At 49.1% G+C, this 16287-nt stretch overlaps 1 protein-coding gene across 1 annotated transcript in view; it reads left to right on the top strand.

Annotated features, from left to right (window-relative positions):
- The window catches only part of CD247 (CD247 molecule), a 77397-nt gene that overhangs the window by 54149 nt on the left and 6961 nt on the right, over positions 1–16287 (top strand). Inside the window, exon 2 of the mRNA XM_059935572.1 lies at positions 15728–15831. Coding sequence (XP_059791555.1) covers positions 15728–15831 — 104 coding nt within the window. The remainder of the gene's footprint in view (positions 1–15727; positions 15832–16287) is intronic.

Below are 16287 nucleotides of genomic sequence, written 5' to 3'. Positions count from 1 at the left end.
GCCTAAAGGAAGCACAGAAGTTTTCCCAGAGGAGGTAACATTTGACCTGAGCCTTGAAAGATGAGTAAAAGTTTTGTTAAGCTGAAGAATTTAATGGAAGGATGAGCTGAGCAGTCTTGCTGGAAGCCATTGGCTGCCCTCCCAGAAGGCTTATCCTTTCCGGGTGAACCTCGGCCTGTTCTTTGTTCAGGTGGCAGTAGGATGCTGCCCTGGGTGGCAGTCCTGCCTGGCAGGGCCTGGGCCTGTTCACAGCCTGGAACCCACCTGTGAGAAAAGGCCCTGGCAGTCTTCCTCCCTCGGAGGCTCTGGGGCTACAACATCCCATCCTACTCACTTATGCTTATGCCAAGGCCACGCACGCAGGGACACCAGGGAAGGTGGAGGGCACTTTGGGAATCTGACACTTTGTGACGCCTGCTCATTAAGAAATCTTAAGCAGTTTTCTTCCTGATGACTAGCTTGAACACTGGATCACAGCTGGAAGGAACCACAGAGATTGTTATATGAACACCCTTATTCTGGAGGCGAAGAAACCGGGGGTGAAGTCACTTCCCTAAGGTTGCATACTTTGGGTAATAGCATTAGCCCAGGCTCCCATAAAAACTGTCTCTCAGGCCTCTTCCAACTCATAGGTTCTTTGAAATGTAGGGGGCAAAATTCATTCGTTTTATACATTAATGGCCATCAACCAATCAATCAGCCTCTTAATCATCCAAACAATTAGGTAATGACTGAGTGCCAGTGATACCCACCACTAGGCTTCCTACAGTGGTAGAATCTAAAGAACTAGAAGCCAGGCTCTTTCTTTGCCCTTGAGCATCGTGCAATCTAGCTGAGTAGGAAAGAACCCCTTAGACACAATGAGAGTAACAAAGTGCTCTTGGTGCTAAAAAATAATGAAAGCAATGGAAGTTGGTGTGGGCTGGAGCTCTAGGGGAAGGAAGCCTTAGGGGAAGGGCAGAGCTGAGAAAGGCTTGGAAAGGATTACTAGAGGGAAGGAGAAAGGCAGGATCTGGGTGGAGAGCTGTGGGAAGCATTTGGAAAAACTTGCGTGTACCTGTTTATATACAAGCCTACGCTCCCTCCTACACTCTCCCAGGCTCCCTACTTCACCTCACAGTGCTTCTCATCTCCCAGGATTGGTAGGTGGTTTTGCCCCTTCTCCATCCAGGATAAATCAGTGGAGAAATAGAGGGGTGAGATGCCAGCTCCGTTTCGGCTGCAACATTATTTCTCCTTCGCTGGTCATTCTGGTATGTTTGGGAAATTGGACTTGTTCTCTGGCCAGCTAACCCTGCAACAGGAAGTAAAGCACGCTTCAGGGTGCCCAGGCCCCCCATCCTATTTCCACACAGCCCTGAGCAAACCACTCAGAGTCCCCAAATTGCTCAGAGCAGCTGTGGCTCTGGTACCAGGAGCAAAGGCCAATGCTAAGACAGTGCTGATGCAGTGTGAGATGCCCACCCCAGCTCCTGGCGCCACCCAGGCCGATGTCTCACTGCAGCTGTTCAGAACCTCCCAGGACACAGGTGGATGGATGCAAAGGCTTCCCAGGGCAGGCCCCAGCACTCAGCAAGCTGGTCCTCAGCAAATGACTGGATGCGAAAAAACCGGAGCCAGAAGGAGAAAAAGAAATTATGGGACTGTCCTCGTTAGTATATCGTAAACAAAGCAGAACTCCAGGCAGCCATATTAGGGACGGCATGATGTCCACATGAGATCACACATCAACACGATGAAATGTGGGGAATGAACACAAGACGGACCTGCCATGTCGGGGCTGTAATCCCTTGGGTTCCTCTGACAAAAGTGACCGAGTGTGGAGGTACTGGTCCCTGTTGGGTTGCTCTGTGTCTACGACAGGGAGCCTTGGGGCTGCCTTCCTTCAAGGAGCAGCCTGTCTGCAAATGCTCAGGTCGGGGTGGATGCATTCATAGAATCTTCCAGACCCAACCAACCCAGAAGGCAGTGGTGCCGGCAGTGAAGCGTACAAGAGAACATGGAGCAGCATGTTAAAATGCACATCCCTGGACCCTCCTCTAGAGACTCTTAATTCAGCCGCTCTGGGGCGGTTCTGACACTGGCCCCAGACCAACCTGGCAAGCACTGCTGAGGGCTTTGGCTCTGCTGCCAGCCAAGAGGGGTAAAGCAGCCCCTCTTCACCCAGGAACTAGCTCAACTGACTTTTTCGGTCCTTTGCAGTCAAAATTCTCTGCATCGGTATTTTTCATAATACCCTGTTATGCGACCAGAGGAAACCAGGAGAAGCCGACAGGGGTTCTCTTCTGGGCCACTCCCCTCCCCCCCGCGGCCCCTCACTCCTGGGGTGGGTGAGAGAGAACACAGCCCAGACACGGGCAGTCCCCGTGTGCCCAGGAGCTCCGCAGAGAGCTGCCCCATCAGAGGGGCAGATGAACTCCAGGGCTCGCTTTCTGCTGGCGTGAGCACCGGGAAGGCCCTGACACTGAGTGTTCAGGGCTCCAAAACGAAAGCAGCCGTCGATTCTGAGAGCGGCGGCTTTGACATTTGGAGCCCCCCTGTGTGAGAACAGAGAGACCCCTGTGCCTCCTCCTGGCTCTCTGAGAAGGGGGAGCAGCGCTGGTGGGACTGAGGCCCTCCGCGCGCGGGGGGGGGCGGGCGGTTATGTCTCCAGAAGGGCCTTCTGTCCCCCGGGCCTTCAGATGGGAAGGCAGCGGCGTGTCCCTCGGGGCCGTGCGGTGGACACGTGCGCGCGTGTGCCGGGACGCACAGAGCCAGGCCTTCTCCCGGCCACTGTCTGTCCCTCCCCGCTCCCCACGCAGGCCCCAGGGCCTGGCCGGTCCCTGCCTCTCCGGGGGACCCTTGGACAGTTCCCCCTGGCGTCTGGGAGGTAGCCCCTCAGGCCCCAGCCCCCGAGCCGGCACGGATCCAGCCTCCCCCGAGCGCTCCCAGCCCCACGCCGACTTCCCCGCAGAGGCGGTGGGGCTGGGGAAGGGACCGCAAGCGGGGGCGGGCGCCTGAGCGTGTGTGAACAGTTCAAGTTCAGACGGGAGATCTCGGGCGATAACCCAGGCCCTGGATGGCGCCGCTCGACAGGAAACCTCGAGCGAGGAGACAGCTGTGGGCCGAGGGGAGGAGCTGCTCTCCCCGTAACCGCACTGCGAGGCGGCGGGAGCCGGGAGCCCGCCCTGGCCGCGCGGGGAGGAAGGGTCCCAGGGCCCTGCACTGCGCCCAGGGTTCCTCTCCCTCTGGGGAATTCGTTTGGTGCCTTGGGGTGCGGTCCGGCGTACCTGGGCTTTGGCTGTGGTCGGAGTGCACCGGGCGGGCTGTGACAGCCTGGGCAGGACCCACCTCTGTCGGACGTGGGTGGCCAGGGCCCAGGGGTGTGAGCACGACTACCTCTAGAGAAGCCCCGGAAGCCAGCCCCTGCTTCTCCCGTCGCCTTTCAGGGGGGACCCGCACACGTGGAACAGTGAGCTTGGCCTCAGAAAGCTCAAGCTTGCCTCCTTAAAATCCCGGGGAGCTGTTTACTCTATCCCATAAAGTACTTGTGTCTGATTTCAAATCGAAATAGCATGTCCTCCGCAAATCTCGGAGAAGCTGAAACTTGATGCAGTGGGAAGCTGCTCAGCGGGGCCTCATCCTGGGCTTCGCCCCCAGCCTGCCACAGTAGAGCAAGAGAAGCCCATCACAGGGTCTACAAAGGTGGAGGAGGCACGGCCCCGGGTTCAGGGAGCCCTCAGCTGGAGGCGGCATCAGTCAAGCAGATAGATACACGGGTTTCTACTGTGGGTGCTGCCGGAGCCCCGAAGGGGTACCCTCAGTCGCCTGGGGCCAGCAGGATGGTTTCCAGAGGGCAGATGAGGGCTGCAGAGATGGCCCCTCTGCCTCCCTTCTGTCCTATGGTCTTCCTTGGATTGCTCAGGCAGCTCAGCTCCTGATGCCCAGAAACCTGCTTGGCTTCTTGGGTACCCGACTCCCAGCGAGCAGTGGTATGGCTGGAGCGAGGCCGTGGGTGGGTCAGAGCTGCTTTCACCTGGCTGGGCTGGTGCTCACGTCAGGGATGGGGCAAGGAGGGACTTGCGTATGAAAGCATCTCTTTTCTGCAGCACTGGATAATAATAGCAACAATAACGATGGTGCTATTCATCAGCAGTAATCGTTTTGATGTTCATGCGTAAATGTATTAAAATTTCCCAAAATGCCACTAGAGTGAAAATTTCTGTATATTTGAAATACTTCCAAATGCCAGCAAGTCATCACTAGAAATGTACGGAGCCACAGCCAAGCTCGAGGTGCTTTGCTAGATGGACGAGTCCCTGTCCCTCCACTTTCTGCTTGTTTAGAACTGTGCCACACACACCTGGTTTGACTTAAGCGTTCACGATATTTGTTTTTGTTTGGGTCGCTTAATATTATAAATGTAAAAACTATCATAGAATTTCAAAGAGCACAAAAAGGTGCAAAGTAGAAAATAAGTAAAATTTTCCTGACCTCCTCCTCCACTCATTCCTCTCCAGAGTTAACCATGGAAAATATATTTTGTGTGTGTAGCTATCCAGATATATAGATAGGTAGATAGATATAGATACTTTTTTATTGTGGTAAGTTATAAATGATACAAAATTGCCATTTAACCATTTATAAGTGTATGATTCAGTGGCATGAAGTACATTCACAATGTTGTGCAACCATCATCACTATCTGTTTCCAGAACTTTTTCTTTTCTTTTTTTACTGTCTTATAGACTTTTTATTTTTTAAAGAAATTACACACTTAATAGTAATAATAATTAATAATACACTAGTTTTGGTGTGTAGTTCTTTGAGTTTTAAAATTTGGGTAGATTCATGTAACCATGGTCACAAACAGGATACAGAGCAATTTCCCTCCCCAACTTCCTTATGTATTTTAGAATTTTATATATTCAGGATTCAATCCTCTTTTATGTGTGTGATTCAAAAATATTTTCTCCCGGCCAGTGGCTTCTCCTCAGACAAAGTGCATATACTTAACAAATTATGTGCAAAAACTTGTACACTGAAAAGCACAAACCATGTTTACAGAAACTAGAGTTCTAAATGGAGAGATTTATCATAATCACGAATGTTTCCAGAACTTTTTCATCATCCCAAACAGAAACTCCATCCAGATACGTTTTTATGTCTGTATAAGTATACATATGCAGCCTACATAATATAACTCTTCTTTTTTATACACAAATATTAAACACACCATTCCAGAGCTTGCCTTTCACCTAATTATCCTGAAGATCTTTCCACAGCAGCACACACAGAACTATCTGTTGTGTTTGTTTTTTTGAACTACTATACATGAATACACCAATATTTATTTATGTGGTTTCTGGCTGGTGGACGTTTACCTTGTTTTTCTTCTTTTTTTTTTTTCTTTTTTCTGCTCCTGCAGATAATGTTGCAGTAAATATCTTTGTGCATATATCTCTGCATACTGCGAGGGCTTATCTGCAGAATAAATTAAAGTCTCAGAGAAATGGCAAAATCCTGCTTGGAATTTTTACATGAGGGTTTTGCCCTAGAGTGGAATTCTTTTAAATGGTGCTAACGTTCAAGAGCACAATGAGAGGGCTGTGGGCTGTGTGCTGTGTGAAAGAACAGAGGCCTGGAGAGACATGGCCTCTCCTCTAGGCTCTGCTCCGCGTGCACCTCGGGACCTCAGGAGAGTCACTTCACCTCCCTGACCTTCAGACTCTCTATCTGCAAAGTGGAGCAATAAGATCTTCCCGGCTTAACTTCACTTCACTCTTGTTAGGATCAAATGAAATCAAGAACGTAAAAGAGTTCTGTAACTGGAAAGTGTAGAGCAAATGTTTGGTATGACCACAATGGTTATGGTGTCAATCCCTGGAGTCAACCGGGAAAAGCCACGGGTCCAAGCTGGCAGCAAGAGGGAAGAATGAGTCCCTCTTTCTCCCTCTCTCTCTCGATAGATATAGATATAGATGTATATGTATACATACATGCATATATGTATATATACACATATATGTATATATTTCTCTGTGTGTGTGTGTGTGTGTGTGTATCTTGCTTATAACTGTGCCTGGTACAGAGCAAGTGCTGTCCACTAAAATGAGAGACTTGTCCACGGGCCTTGAGGGGCTGCTGGGAAGGTGGAATGAGTGGAAAGAACTGAAACGTGAATTCTGCTCACCAAGGGAGACCAGTGCCTGTCATTGTGTTACTCCCAGAGCACTGATGAGGGCGTCGTCTCCCTGGGGCCTCCTCAGCGCCCCGTGCATCTCTCCTAATGGGAAGATCCGTTTACTTGCTCACCGCCCTGCTCAGCTGTGAGGCTGGATCTGTGTCTTTACTCTCTCCTCACTGCCTAGCACAGTGCCTGCACCTTCTGCTAATAACGATGGCCTATCACGGTGTTTTGAGTACTCACTATGTATCAGGCACTGTGCTAGGTTCTTGCTTACATGCAATATGCCCCCTCCTTACAATGACTCAGAAGTTAGGAATTATGGTGGCTGTTTTCAGAGAAGGAAACCCTATTAGTCTGCTAGGGCTGCCATAACAAAGTACCACAGACTTAGTGGCTTAAACAGCAGACATTAATTTTCTCACAGTTCTGGAGGCTGGAAAGTCTGAGCTTAAGGTGTCAGCAGGGTTGGTTTCTTCTAAGGGCCTCTCTCCTCAGCTAGTAGGTGGCCATCTTCTCTCCGTATCTTCACGTGGTCTTCCCTCTGTACATGCCTGTGTCCTAATCGCCTCTTCTTATAAGGACACCAGTCATAATGGATTAGGGCCCACCCTAAGACCTCATTTTAACTTACTTTCCTCTTTAAAGACCCTATCTTCAAATACAATCACATTCTGAGGTACTGGGGGTTAGGGCTTCAGCATACGAATTTTGAGGGGACACAATTCAGCCATAACAGAAACAAAGGCTTGGTGGTCATAAGTGTAATGAACAATGAGCGAGCAAAAGAATGAATGGATTTGCATCCATCCCTTCAGCAGAAATGAACCACTCTCTGCGTGGAAACCATAGCTTCGTTTATGGGACGAGGGCAGAAAAAGATAAAGTAACTACATTCGGGTGGATGAAGGCAAATCACGGAGGACCTCACAGAGCAGGCTGGCCCCCTTGGGAGTGCAGCCTGGATCTTAGGCCCATCCTGCAGCTCACCTGTCTTGCATCTCCAGCCAACCCAAGGGCCCAAGGCAACTGTGAACCCAATTTATCCAATTGGCTTCAATTTTTTTCTTTTAAATTGTATTCATGTTTTTGAAATTACAAAAATAATGTGTATTTGTTGTAAAAAGAGAAAACCCTGCAATTACTCCTCATCTCATGAAGAGTAAAATCCACTGACCAAAGAGGTTCTAACTAATGCCCCCACCCTCTTGTCACCTTCTAACCTCATCTTCTAGCACTATCCCTCTTCCATGCCACACTGGCCACACCCACTTCCTTTCTGTTCAGACACACCAGGCTTGGGGTCACCACAGGACCTTTGCACCTGCTGTCCCTCTGCCAGGAGTGCCCTTCCTCCCCATACCCTCACAGCTGTGGTCTTCTAACCAGCTATGAAAAATGGGATCCATCTCTTTGTCGTTCTGTACTTTTATTTACCTGACCAGTAGTGAGATTGAGTGTCTTTTTATATGCTTATAAGCAATTTATTTTTCCTCCTCTGAGAATTGCCTACTTCTATATCTTTAGCTGATTTTTCTCTTGGACCAGTTGTCTTACCTTTCATTTTTCAAAGTATTACTGACTAAATTCTAAACCTATGAAAAGCTTTAGGAATGAAGTGGTTCATCACAGAATTTTTTACAATGGTGAAAAATTGGAAACAAATGGCCATCCATTGGGGAATGGTTAAATAAATAGTGGAAGGATTATGATGCAACCTTTAAAAAGAATATTTAGTAAAACTGTAAAGTAACATGAAATATAAATATGAATATGTGAAATAACATGGAAATATAATTTTAAATTATAGCGCTAACTGAAAAAATGTTTTTTTCAGGGAAAATTTTTTATGTAGAATGATTATAGTTTATAAATAACAAACACTTTGGAAGGCAATCTGCCGTCATATTAATTGTAGCTGTGTTTGAACATGGTATTACGGGTGATTTTGATTTTTTCTACTTTCCTGCACTTTTATAATGAGTCGATTTACTTGAAAATAAAAAGTGATCACAGAAAACATTTTTAAATTATTGCACAAACATAACAAATTTAATGGAAATAAAAATAGAGAAAGGGAGATATTTACTCATAGTCCTATTATCTCTATGAAATCAAACAGCTCCCTTTTTCCCCCATTCCCTTAGAATCCTTGTCTATGGGGAAATAATTTGTAGATGATTGTGACCAGATGATTAGCTTTCCAATGAAACATGAATATTTGAAATCCAACACTGAGGAGGGAGTTGAGGAGACTGGCAAATTAAAGTGATTAGCAATAAATTACATGGTACTGATAAACGACCTAGACTTGTTCTGCAGGTCAAGGTGATTAGGATGTCTCCAAGTGGGTCAGCCTCTCTGGGCATTGGCCAGTGTAGGTCCTGGCCTCACATTTGACAGGAGGTCGGCTGTACCTGTTAACCCCCTAGACCTTTCAGCCCCTTGCCTCCTCCAAGAAGGAAGGTCATTTGTAAAGTCAGGATGTCAACTACTCATACGGATCCTCTGAGAAGGAAGGTCTCCACAGCCTGGTGAGGATCCCTTCTCCCCATCCCTGAAGACCAGAAAGTGGTCCAAGGGTATTACCAAACGGTGGTTAGGACCCTGGACCACATAGTGTCGGGATTATGGATTCAGACAGGCCTGGGTTCAACCCTGGCTCTAGACCTGAGGCATGTTATTAAACCTCTCCAAGTCTCAGACGTCCCAGCTGTAAAATCATAGTTGCTGTAAGGATCAAATCAGAAAACTCACACATGCTTCCTGGCACAAAAGAAATCTTCAGCTAGTGGTTGTAACTATTACCCTGTGTGTCTAGCCTGTATTTTTCCTGCTGCAGTGAAAGTTATTTGCTCAGTGAAAGAGAGCAACTCGCCAGGCCCTCCCCTGGGTGCCTGTGAGGCTGCGGTCGGCTGGCTGAGCATCACACCCAGCAGAGGTACCCCCTTTGCTCTGCCGCTGCCTTCCTGAAAACACATGACTTCCTGTTTTCTAAATTCTTAGCCTGCAATGTCATCACCGATTGTGTGTGAGTCTGGAGGTGGGGCTGGGCAGCAGCTGGACCCTGGGCTCAAGGTTGGAGATGCAAAAGGAGATCAGGAGTCTTGGAAGCTGCTCCTACCGGAATCATAGGCTATTTGTATTGATGCCATTAGCTCCCATGTAGTGAGAGCTTACCAGCCCGTCCCATTTACCTCACCCACCCTGGGAGGTAGCTATGATTATCCCGTGTTCACACAGCTAGTTAAGCAGCAGAGCCAGGTCTCAAGTTGTCTACCTTCAAAGGATTAACTCTTGCTGTGATGCTAAAGTGCTTCGTATGAAGGCAGAGACAAGCTGGTCATGGGTGGGATTTTAAAGGCCCTACAGACGTGGGAGAATCTGTTCTTTGTGCTTCTGGAGGCAGAACTAAGACCAAAGTTGTTTTTTAAAAGCTCCGAAAATTTGAGCTCTTCACCAGTAATTGATGGGTGGTGAGCTCCTGGTCACCTGAGCTATTCAAGCAGAGGCTGGAGGTATTAGAGAAGAAACTCCTACTAAAGGTAGGAAGCTCTCTGAATGAGAGAAACCCCAGATGCACCAGGGTAAAGTGGAGAGACTTTGCATCAGACGAAATTTGGGAACTTTCTAGCTGAGTGATCTTTCTGAGACTCAATTTCCTCCTCTGAATAGAACTGGCAGTCATTCTGCCCGTATCATACAGAGTTGTTCTGGGGATTAAACCAGATAACGTAAGGACAAAGAGTTCTCTAAACTGGACACAGTGCAAATGTAAGTTACCTCGTTATCATTTGGTGAAGCCAGGAGTTCTCAGGATATCCACACACTATTGAGCTCCTGTTTTATACCAAGTACTTTACACATATGCATTGTCTGGTTTTATCCTCATATACCCTGAAAGGTGGGTCGTTCCATCTTGAGCTGGGGAAGCTGACCAGGTTCCGTCCCCAGCCTGGGCCTGATGGGGCATGATGGGGTGGGAAGTCCTGGTCCACTCCTGCTGCTGCTTGTATCTTCAGAGCCTCTATCGTGGCAAAGAAGGTCACCTGAGACCCCTGGGCTCAGCACGTGCCACCAGGCAGGGTGCTTCTCCACACACTGTCACTCATTTCATCTGCATAACTATCCTGTGAAGTCAGTCTTATTAAAACCCCTTTTGCAGATGGAGGAATTGAAGCTCAGAGTGGTTAAGAAAGCTGTCCCAAACCACAAAGCCAGTAAGAAGCAGATTCAGAATTTAAATCTTAGCCTTTCTGGCTCTAAGGCTTGTGTTCTTTCCTCTTCTCAAGTGGCCTCATATGTGCTAGGTGAGAAGGGGAAATAAGCAAGTGAAACCAAAATGCATCATCTGTGCTTTCCAGGGCTTGTCGGGGAGGGAGACACGATGTGAAAAGTTCACAAACTGCTGTGACAGTGTCAAAAGCCAGCAAACAGTAAGGGCTGTGAATTCAGAGCTAGGGGAAAACTCTGTGTCCTACACTTAAAGGTGAGGTGCACCTAAGGCAGAAAGTTTAGACAAGTACCAGGAACTGGGAGACTCAGTAATCCCATCCAGCTCTGCTGCTAATCTGCAGGTGTTCTCAGGAGAGGTACTTTGTTCCTCTGGTCTCAGTTTATCAACCTGTGAATTGGACTCAGTAATAGCACCCTGCCTACCTTCTGGGCTCTCATGAGAATCAAACTTGATCAGGCACAGGAAGTCGTTTTAAAAGTACAGATTGGGGTTCAAATGAGAGGTATCCTTATTAGTTGGATGTGAGGGAGTTCAGCAGATGCCCTGCTCCTATAAAGGACTTGCTGGAGGGGGAGATGGGTACCAGTGTGTGTCTGCAGCTTCGGGCTACAGCAGGGCCAGGTTGATTAAGTCCTGTTCTCTCTGTTCACAGAGCTTACAGTCTGCCTGAGAGACAGAAAAACAACACAATTCTAATACATCTCACCCAGAGAAAGCAGACCCTGTAAGGGCAGGTGTCTCCTCCAGGGCTGCCTTCTGGGGCCCCAGAATCTTCCTGTTAATGGTCAGTGCCATGAAACTTTCTGAACTCAGGGCTTTTATGAAGATGACAAAAGGGTATATAGAGATGGCTGGGCTCACTCTCACTAATAAGACTCGTAACATTTTTAGATGCAATGAAGGTATGGACAGATACGCTGTGATCTGACTCCAGTTTCCCCTGGAGTCTCACAGGGCGTGTTCCAGGCATCCTGTGTCAACCAAAAAATAATGCAGGAGGCTGCAAATAAGGAAAGAGTTTATTTGGGGTCTTATGCACTGTAATTCAGGAGACACAGATTCGGGTAACCCTGAAAGAGTGTTCAGAGGAAGAGAAAGCATCAGGGACTTATAAAGACGAAAAGCCACCAGGCTGTTAAGAGTTGCCTGGAGAGAACTGTGATTGATTCTGACATGAGTTGGAAACTATTTGTCCTTAAGGAATCTCAAGTTGTTCTAGAGTGCGGGTCCCATAAGTAGATAGACTGTCATGTGTTATTTTAGGGTGAGGGTCCAAAAAGTATCTTGAGTTTCTGGCAGGTGTTCTGGATGACATCATCAGGTCAAAAGGTCAGATTCCATCCAGGCTGAGACGTGCATAAGTCACACTTTCTTAATGGTCTCCTGGCTCCATTTTAGAGAGCTCTCTTAGCAATGCTGACACAATTTTGATTTTCCTTTCACACCTGCTACCTGGCAGGAAGGCTCCAGCTTATCATGCTGTCGGCCCACTTCACCAGTGCCTACTTGGTGGATGACAATGTGATGACAGGGGGGCTGGGAAACACCTGGAATCCGGGTTCCCGGTTCAGCCAGACCCTGGCCAGCCGGAGAGGCACCAAGTTTGTGGTGGGGATTGCAGTGAGCACGCTGGCAGGCAATCTCCTGGCTATGAGAAAACACAAGCTGCAGGCTGGGTCCCCTTTTGTCCCCAGTGTTCTAATCTCAGATCCACTGCGGGAAGTACCTGAGTATGCAGGGCCAGCTCTTCTGAAGCTCCAGCCTGCTTTTCCTCCAGGTGACATTAGGGTCGTGCTTTGCCCTGGAGTAACTGGAATCACCTCTAAATCGCCTCTGTCTCAGCCTGGCCACCTGGCGTGAGGCCTGATCCTGGAGCACCTGTAAGACCACTCGTGTCCCTAGTCCTACCTAGTTTAAAAGTTCTTGGTATGATTTGACCCTTTCTTCCTCAAATAAATGTATTGGTGGTGATTTGGAAAAAAAATCATGGTGATAACAACGGCTGATGTATGGAGCACTTATTACATGCCAGGTCCTGCACCCCGTGATAATTATCTTAATTAAGCCTCACCATCACCTAATGAGACAGGTAATATTACTATCCCCATTTTACAGATGAGGAAACCAAGACTTAGAGAAGTTCAATAATACACAGTTCAGAAGTACACAAAAATTACAGTGCATGTGAAAGACTGAGTCTTTAATTTTGTTCTTTGTCTCAGTTTAGCGTGGAATTTATACTTGTTATAGGGTATGGCTGTATCACTATGGAAGGCTGCACCCGAGTGATGCTGCAGCTCTGAATCTCAACCCTGCTGTGCACTGGCCCGTGCTCATGCCCAGGCCCTACCGCAGACCAATTAAATGAGAACCTGGGGGCATAAGGGAGTGGGCTAATTCTAATATGCAGCCAGGACTGAGAGCAAGAACGCTCAATCAGTATCTGGGTACTTGTTCAAATGCTGGGGTTCTCTGGGGTGCTGTGGACTTGGGACAGAGGATGGGAAGTGTGAAATAAAACAGCTTCTCCACTTGTCTAGGAAAACAGCCACCATATAACCCCTTTAAATACCTCTCTTTGGGACCGAATGTGGTGGGGATAGAAACAGCATGACAAATGGCTCACAGAAGTAGGCGAACAGGTCTCTGCCTTGGGGATGGTGGGGGGCTGGGAAGAAGCTGGAACCGGGAGTGTCTGTGGCTCCTGCCTTTGAGTTGTCATCTTGGAAAGCTGTCTGCTGTTCAAGGGAAGCCCCTCCACCCTGGGTGTGGCCTCATGAGCTAAACCATAAGCTCCATGAGAGCAGGGACTCAGAAGACCCTACCCAAATGCTAGACATCATTAGCCTTATGGAGGAAATTTACAAAAACACCTACCAATACATTCTCTCATTTGATTCTCACCACACCCTTAAGATAGACATGATTATCCACCATTTTACAGATGGTGAAACTGAGGCCCAGAGAGGTAAGGGGACTTGCCCAAGACCACACAGCTACTTAGTGGCAGGGGAAGGGCTAGAACACATCTGATACCCAATCCAGGGCTCTTTCTATTTCAATATCCCCTGACATCAAGCAAAGGGCCAATAAACATTTAATTAGTCACGTAATTGAATTAGGTTCTGGGCCCCTTCAGGGAGCTTTCTGGATGATCACTGCCTTCCTCAGTCCCATTCCTCCCTGCACGGGCACAGCTGGACTAGGCAGAGGGAAGCTTCCTACCCTGGGAAGCGTGTGGCTATTAATACCCTTTCCTCGACCAAACCACACACAGCACACTTGTCTTTGGTCATAAAATCATGCTGCTCTTTAAAAAGGAAGAAAGAAAGAAAACCTTTTTCTATTACTTATCTCTGGGAAGGTGCCCAATCCCCTCCCCCACTGCACTGGCTCTGCACAACACCAAGAAATATTTCTTCTTATTTGTTATAAATTTACTGTCCGGTAATTTTTCTGTTCTCATTTCATGTGACGGGCAACTGAGCGATTGTCTCCCCCAACCCTTTTTCTGAATCTCAACCACCCCCATAAATTGCCTCTGTCACCTCCTCTCCAGTCCTAAAAGGAAAAAAATTCACCCCAGCTTTGGTGGCCTTTGCTGGGGGCTGGCTTGTCTCCTCGAGGACTTCAGACACCCACCTTTGGTCAGCAGGGGCTTCCGGCACTGCCTCAGGGCCAGAAGGCAGGCCAACCTCGTGTAGGGGGCCTGGCATCTTCCCTGAAAATTCCATATATCTAATGAATGTCTACCCTGTGCTCTGTGCTCTGATGCTGGGGGTGAAGGAAGAGGCAAACATGAAGAAGATGCAGCCATTGTTCTCCAGCACTTACTCCAGCCTAGATGGAGGGGAATTTCATAACCCAACACACTATGTCTGTAGAGGGCTCTGTGGGATGCAGGCCCCTGCAATCCATCAGCACACTGAATTCTCACTAGGGGCTGTGATGGCGGAACCTGAGTCCCATTCCAGCAGCTGAGTGGAGCGGGTGGTGCTAGCAATGGTAGGCAGGGAAGAGGAACCAGCCCCAGCAAAGGCAGGCGGGTAGAGCAGGAGGGGCACTGTGGGGAGAAGGTGTGCTGGGGCCTGGACCTGGGCTGCTAAGTCAGGGCTGGATTTTGCTCAGAAAGACTGGCTCGTGGATGGTTTCTGAGAAGGGGCTATGGGAAGTTTACAAAGAGATCAGCTGCCTGGCACCAGGAGGGCCCCTGAGTTAGGGAAGGAGTCAAAGGTTTGAGGACAGAGGGAGTCACAAGGTGGAGGTGGGGACTCTGGAGCAGCCTTGAATCACCTGCTCCCAGGGCTTGTGGCAGAAGCCGGTGGGGGAAAGGAGGGGAGACATGCTGCCTGGGCTGTCCTGGGCTGCTTCTCATTTGCTGAGTACGTGCTCCTGGCAAAACCTGAGCTTCTCTGTGCCTCCGTGTCTGTGTGGTGCTGTTGGGAGAATCTGACAAGTTATTACATCAAAGCGGTGTCCGGCACCGAGTAAACACTAAAGAAATGTTACAGTTTTCACCCTGGTCAACAGAAGAGGCAGCTGAAATAGGGTAAATAACCTGCCCCAAGTCACAAAACTAGTAAGGATGTGACCTTGTTCCAGTGCACGTTATCCATTCCTGTAGCCACGACGTAGTCCTGCAGGCGGCCATGGGAGGGCGCCCCGGGCCCGGGAGAGACTGTGGCCGCGGGACCGCTGCTTCTCTGATACCAGGCAGGGGTGGAGTGAGACGCCTACTACGCCCCGTTTCACACCTGAGTTGTGCACACATACCTGGTAGGAAGAACAGTCTAGAGTAAAATCCGTGTCTCCTCACTCATAGTGCAGTGAGCTTTCAAGTAGAAATGCTAACTTTTATTTAACCAGAATATTTACTGTATCTCTTTCCCCAACTCCATTGTACTCCAGTTTGCATAGGACAGTTTGACCGAGGTTGTTATGGCAGTAGGGATTAGGGGCCCCTTGGTAATTTGGGGTGGCTTCCGGAATGCGTGGTTCAGATGGGGCTCACACCCAGCTGGGCTCCCGTGCCGTGAGGCAGCCGCCCTGTGCACAGTGGACAATTTCACCTTCCATTCACCTTCCTGCCTTCCAGGCTTTGTGGCCCTACCGGGTGCCATGTCCACTGTTGGGGCAGGTTAGGTTTTCCCAGGGGCTGGTCCAAGGTGGGGAGAGAGGTTGTGCAGGTGGGGTATGGAGAATGGACCCAGCACCCTGTTGTGATTTCCTTGACCCTTCAGGGGACGCTCCCCCCCCTCTACCGGGGGTTGTGAGGGCGTGTTCCGTCACCTGAGCCTGGCTGACCAATCTCATCTCTCGATACAGCGGCACAGAGCTTCGGCCTGCTCGATCCTAAACTATGCTACCTGTTGGATGGGATCCTCTTCATCTACGGTGTCATTGTCACTGCCCTGTTCCTGAGAGCGAAGGTGGGTACCACTGGGCTCTGGGGGGAGGGCATGGGCTCCCCAGCTCGGTGGATGTGCAGAGGGCCTTGGTGTTGGAAAGTCTCAAGCGTGGGTGGTACCTGAGTCTTGGTGTACATGGGCAAAGCAGGGACCAGACAAGTGTGCCCACTGCGGGGGGGTGGGGAAGGGGGGGATGTCTGGCTGAGTGGGACAGTGAGCCTAGTGCTGGCCCCTTAGTGAGGAGACATACAGATGTGTGAACATCAAAGCGTCCCAGGGCAGGGTTTCTGCTGGCAGGAAAGGGGGTTATGCTTCAGGCAGTGAAGAGCAGTGGGGTGGGGGTCTCTTTCCAGATTCTGCTGTCCAACTTCTGACCCAGGCTCGGCCAGCCTTTTCTCTTCAAACCTGTTTGCTTATCAGTACGAGGGAGGGTTGGCCCAGAGCGTGGGTTTTCACCTAATGCCCTGCAGACCCTGC

Source organism: Balaenoptera ricei, chromosome 1 (assembly GCF_028023285.1).
Source record: "Balaenoptera ricei isolate mBalRic1 chromosome 1, mBalRic1.hap2, whole genome shotgun sequence".
NCBI lineage: Eukaryota > Metazoa > Chordata > Mammalia > Artiodactyla > Balaenopteridae > Balaenoptera > Balaenoptera ricei.
The sequence above is the reverse complement of the archived record's forward strand: the minus strand, read 5'-3'. Positions and strand labels throughout refer to the sequence as shown.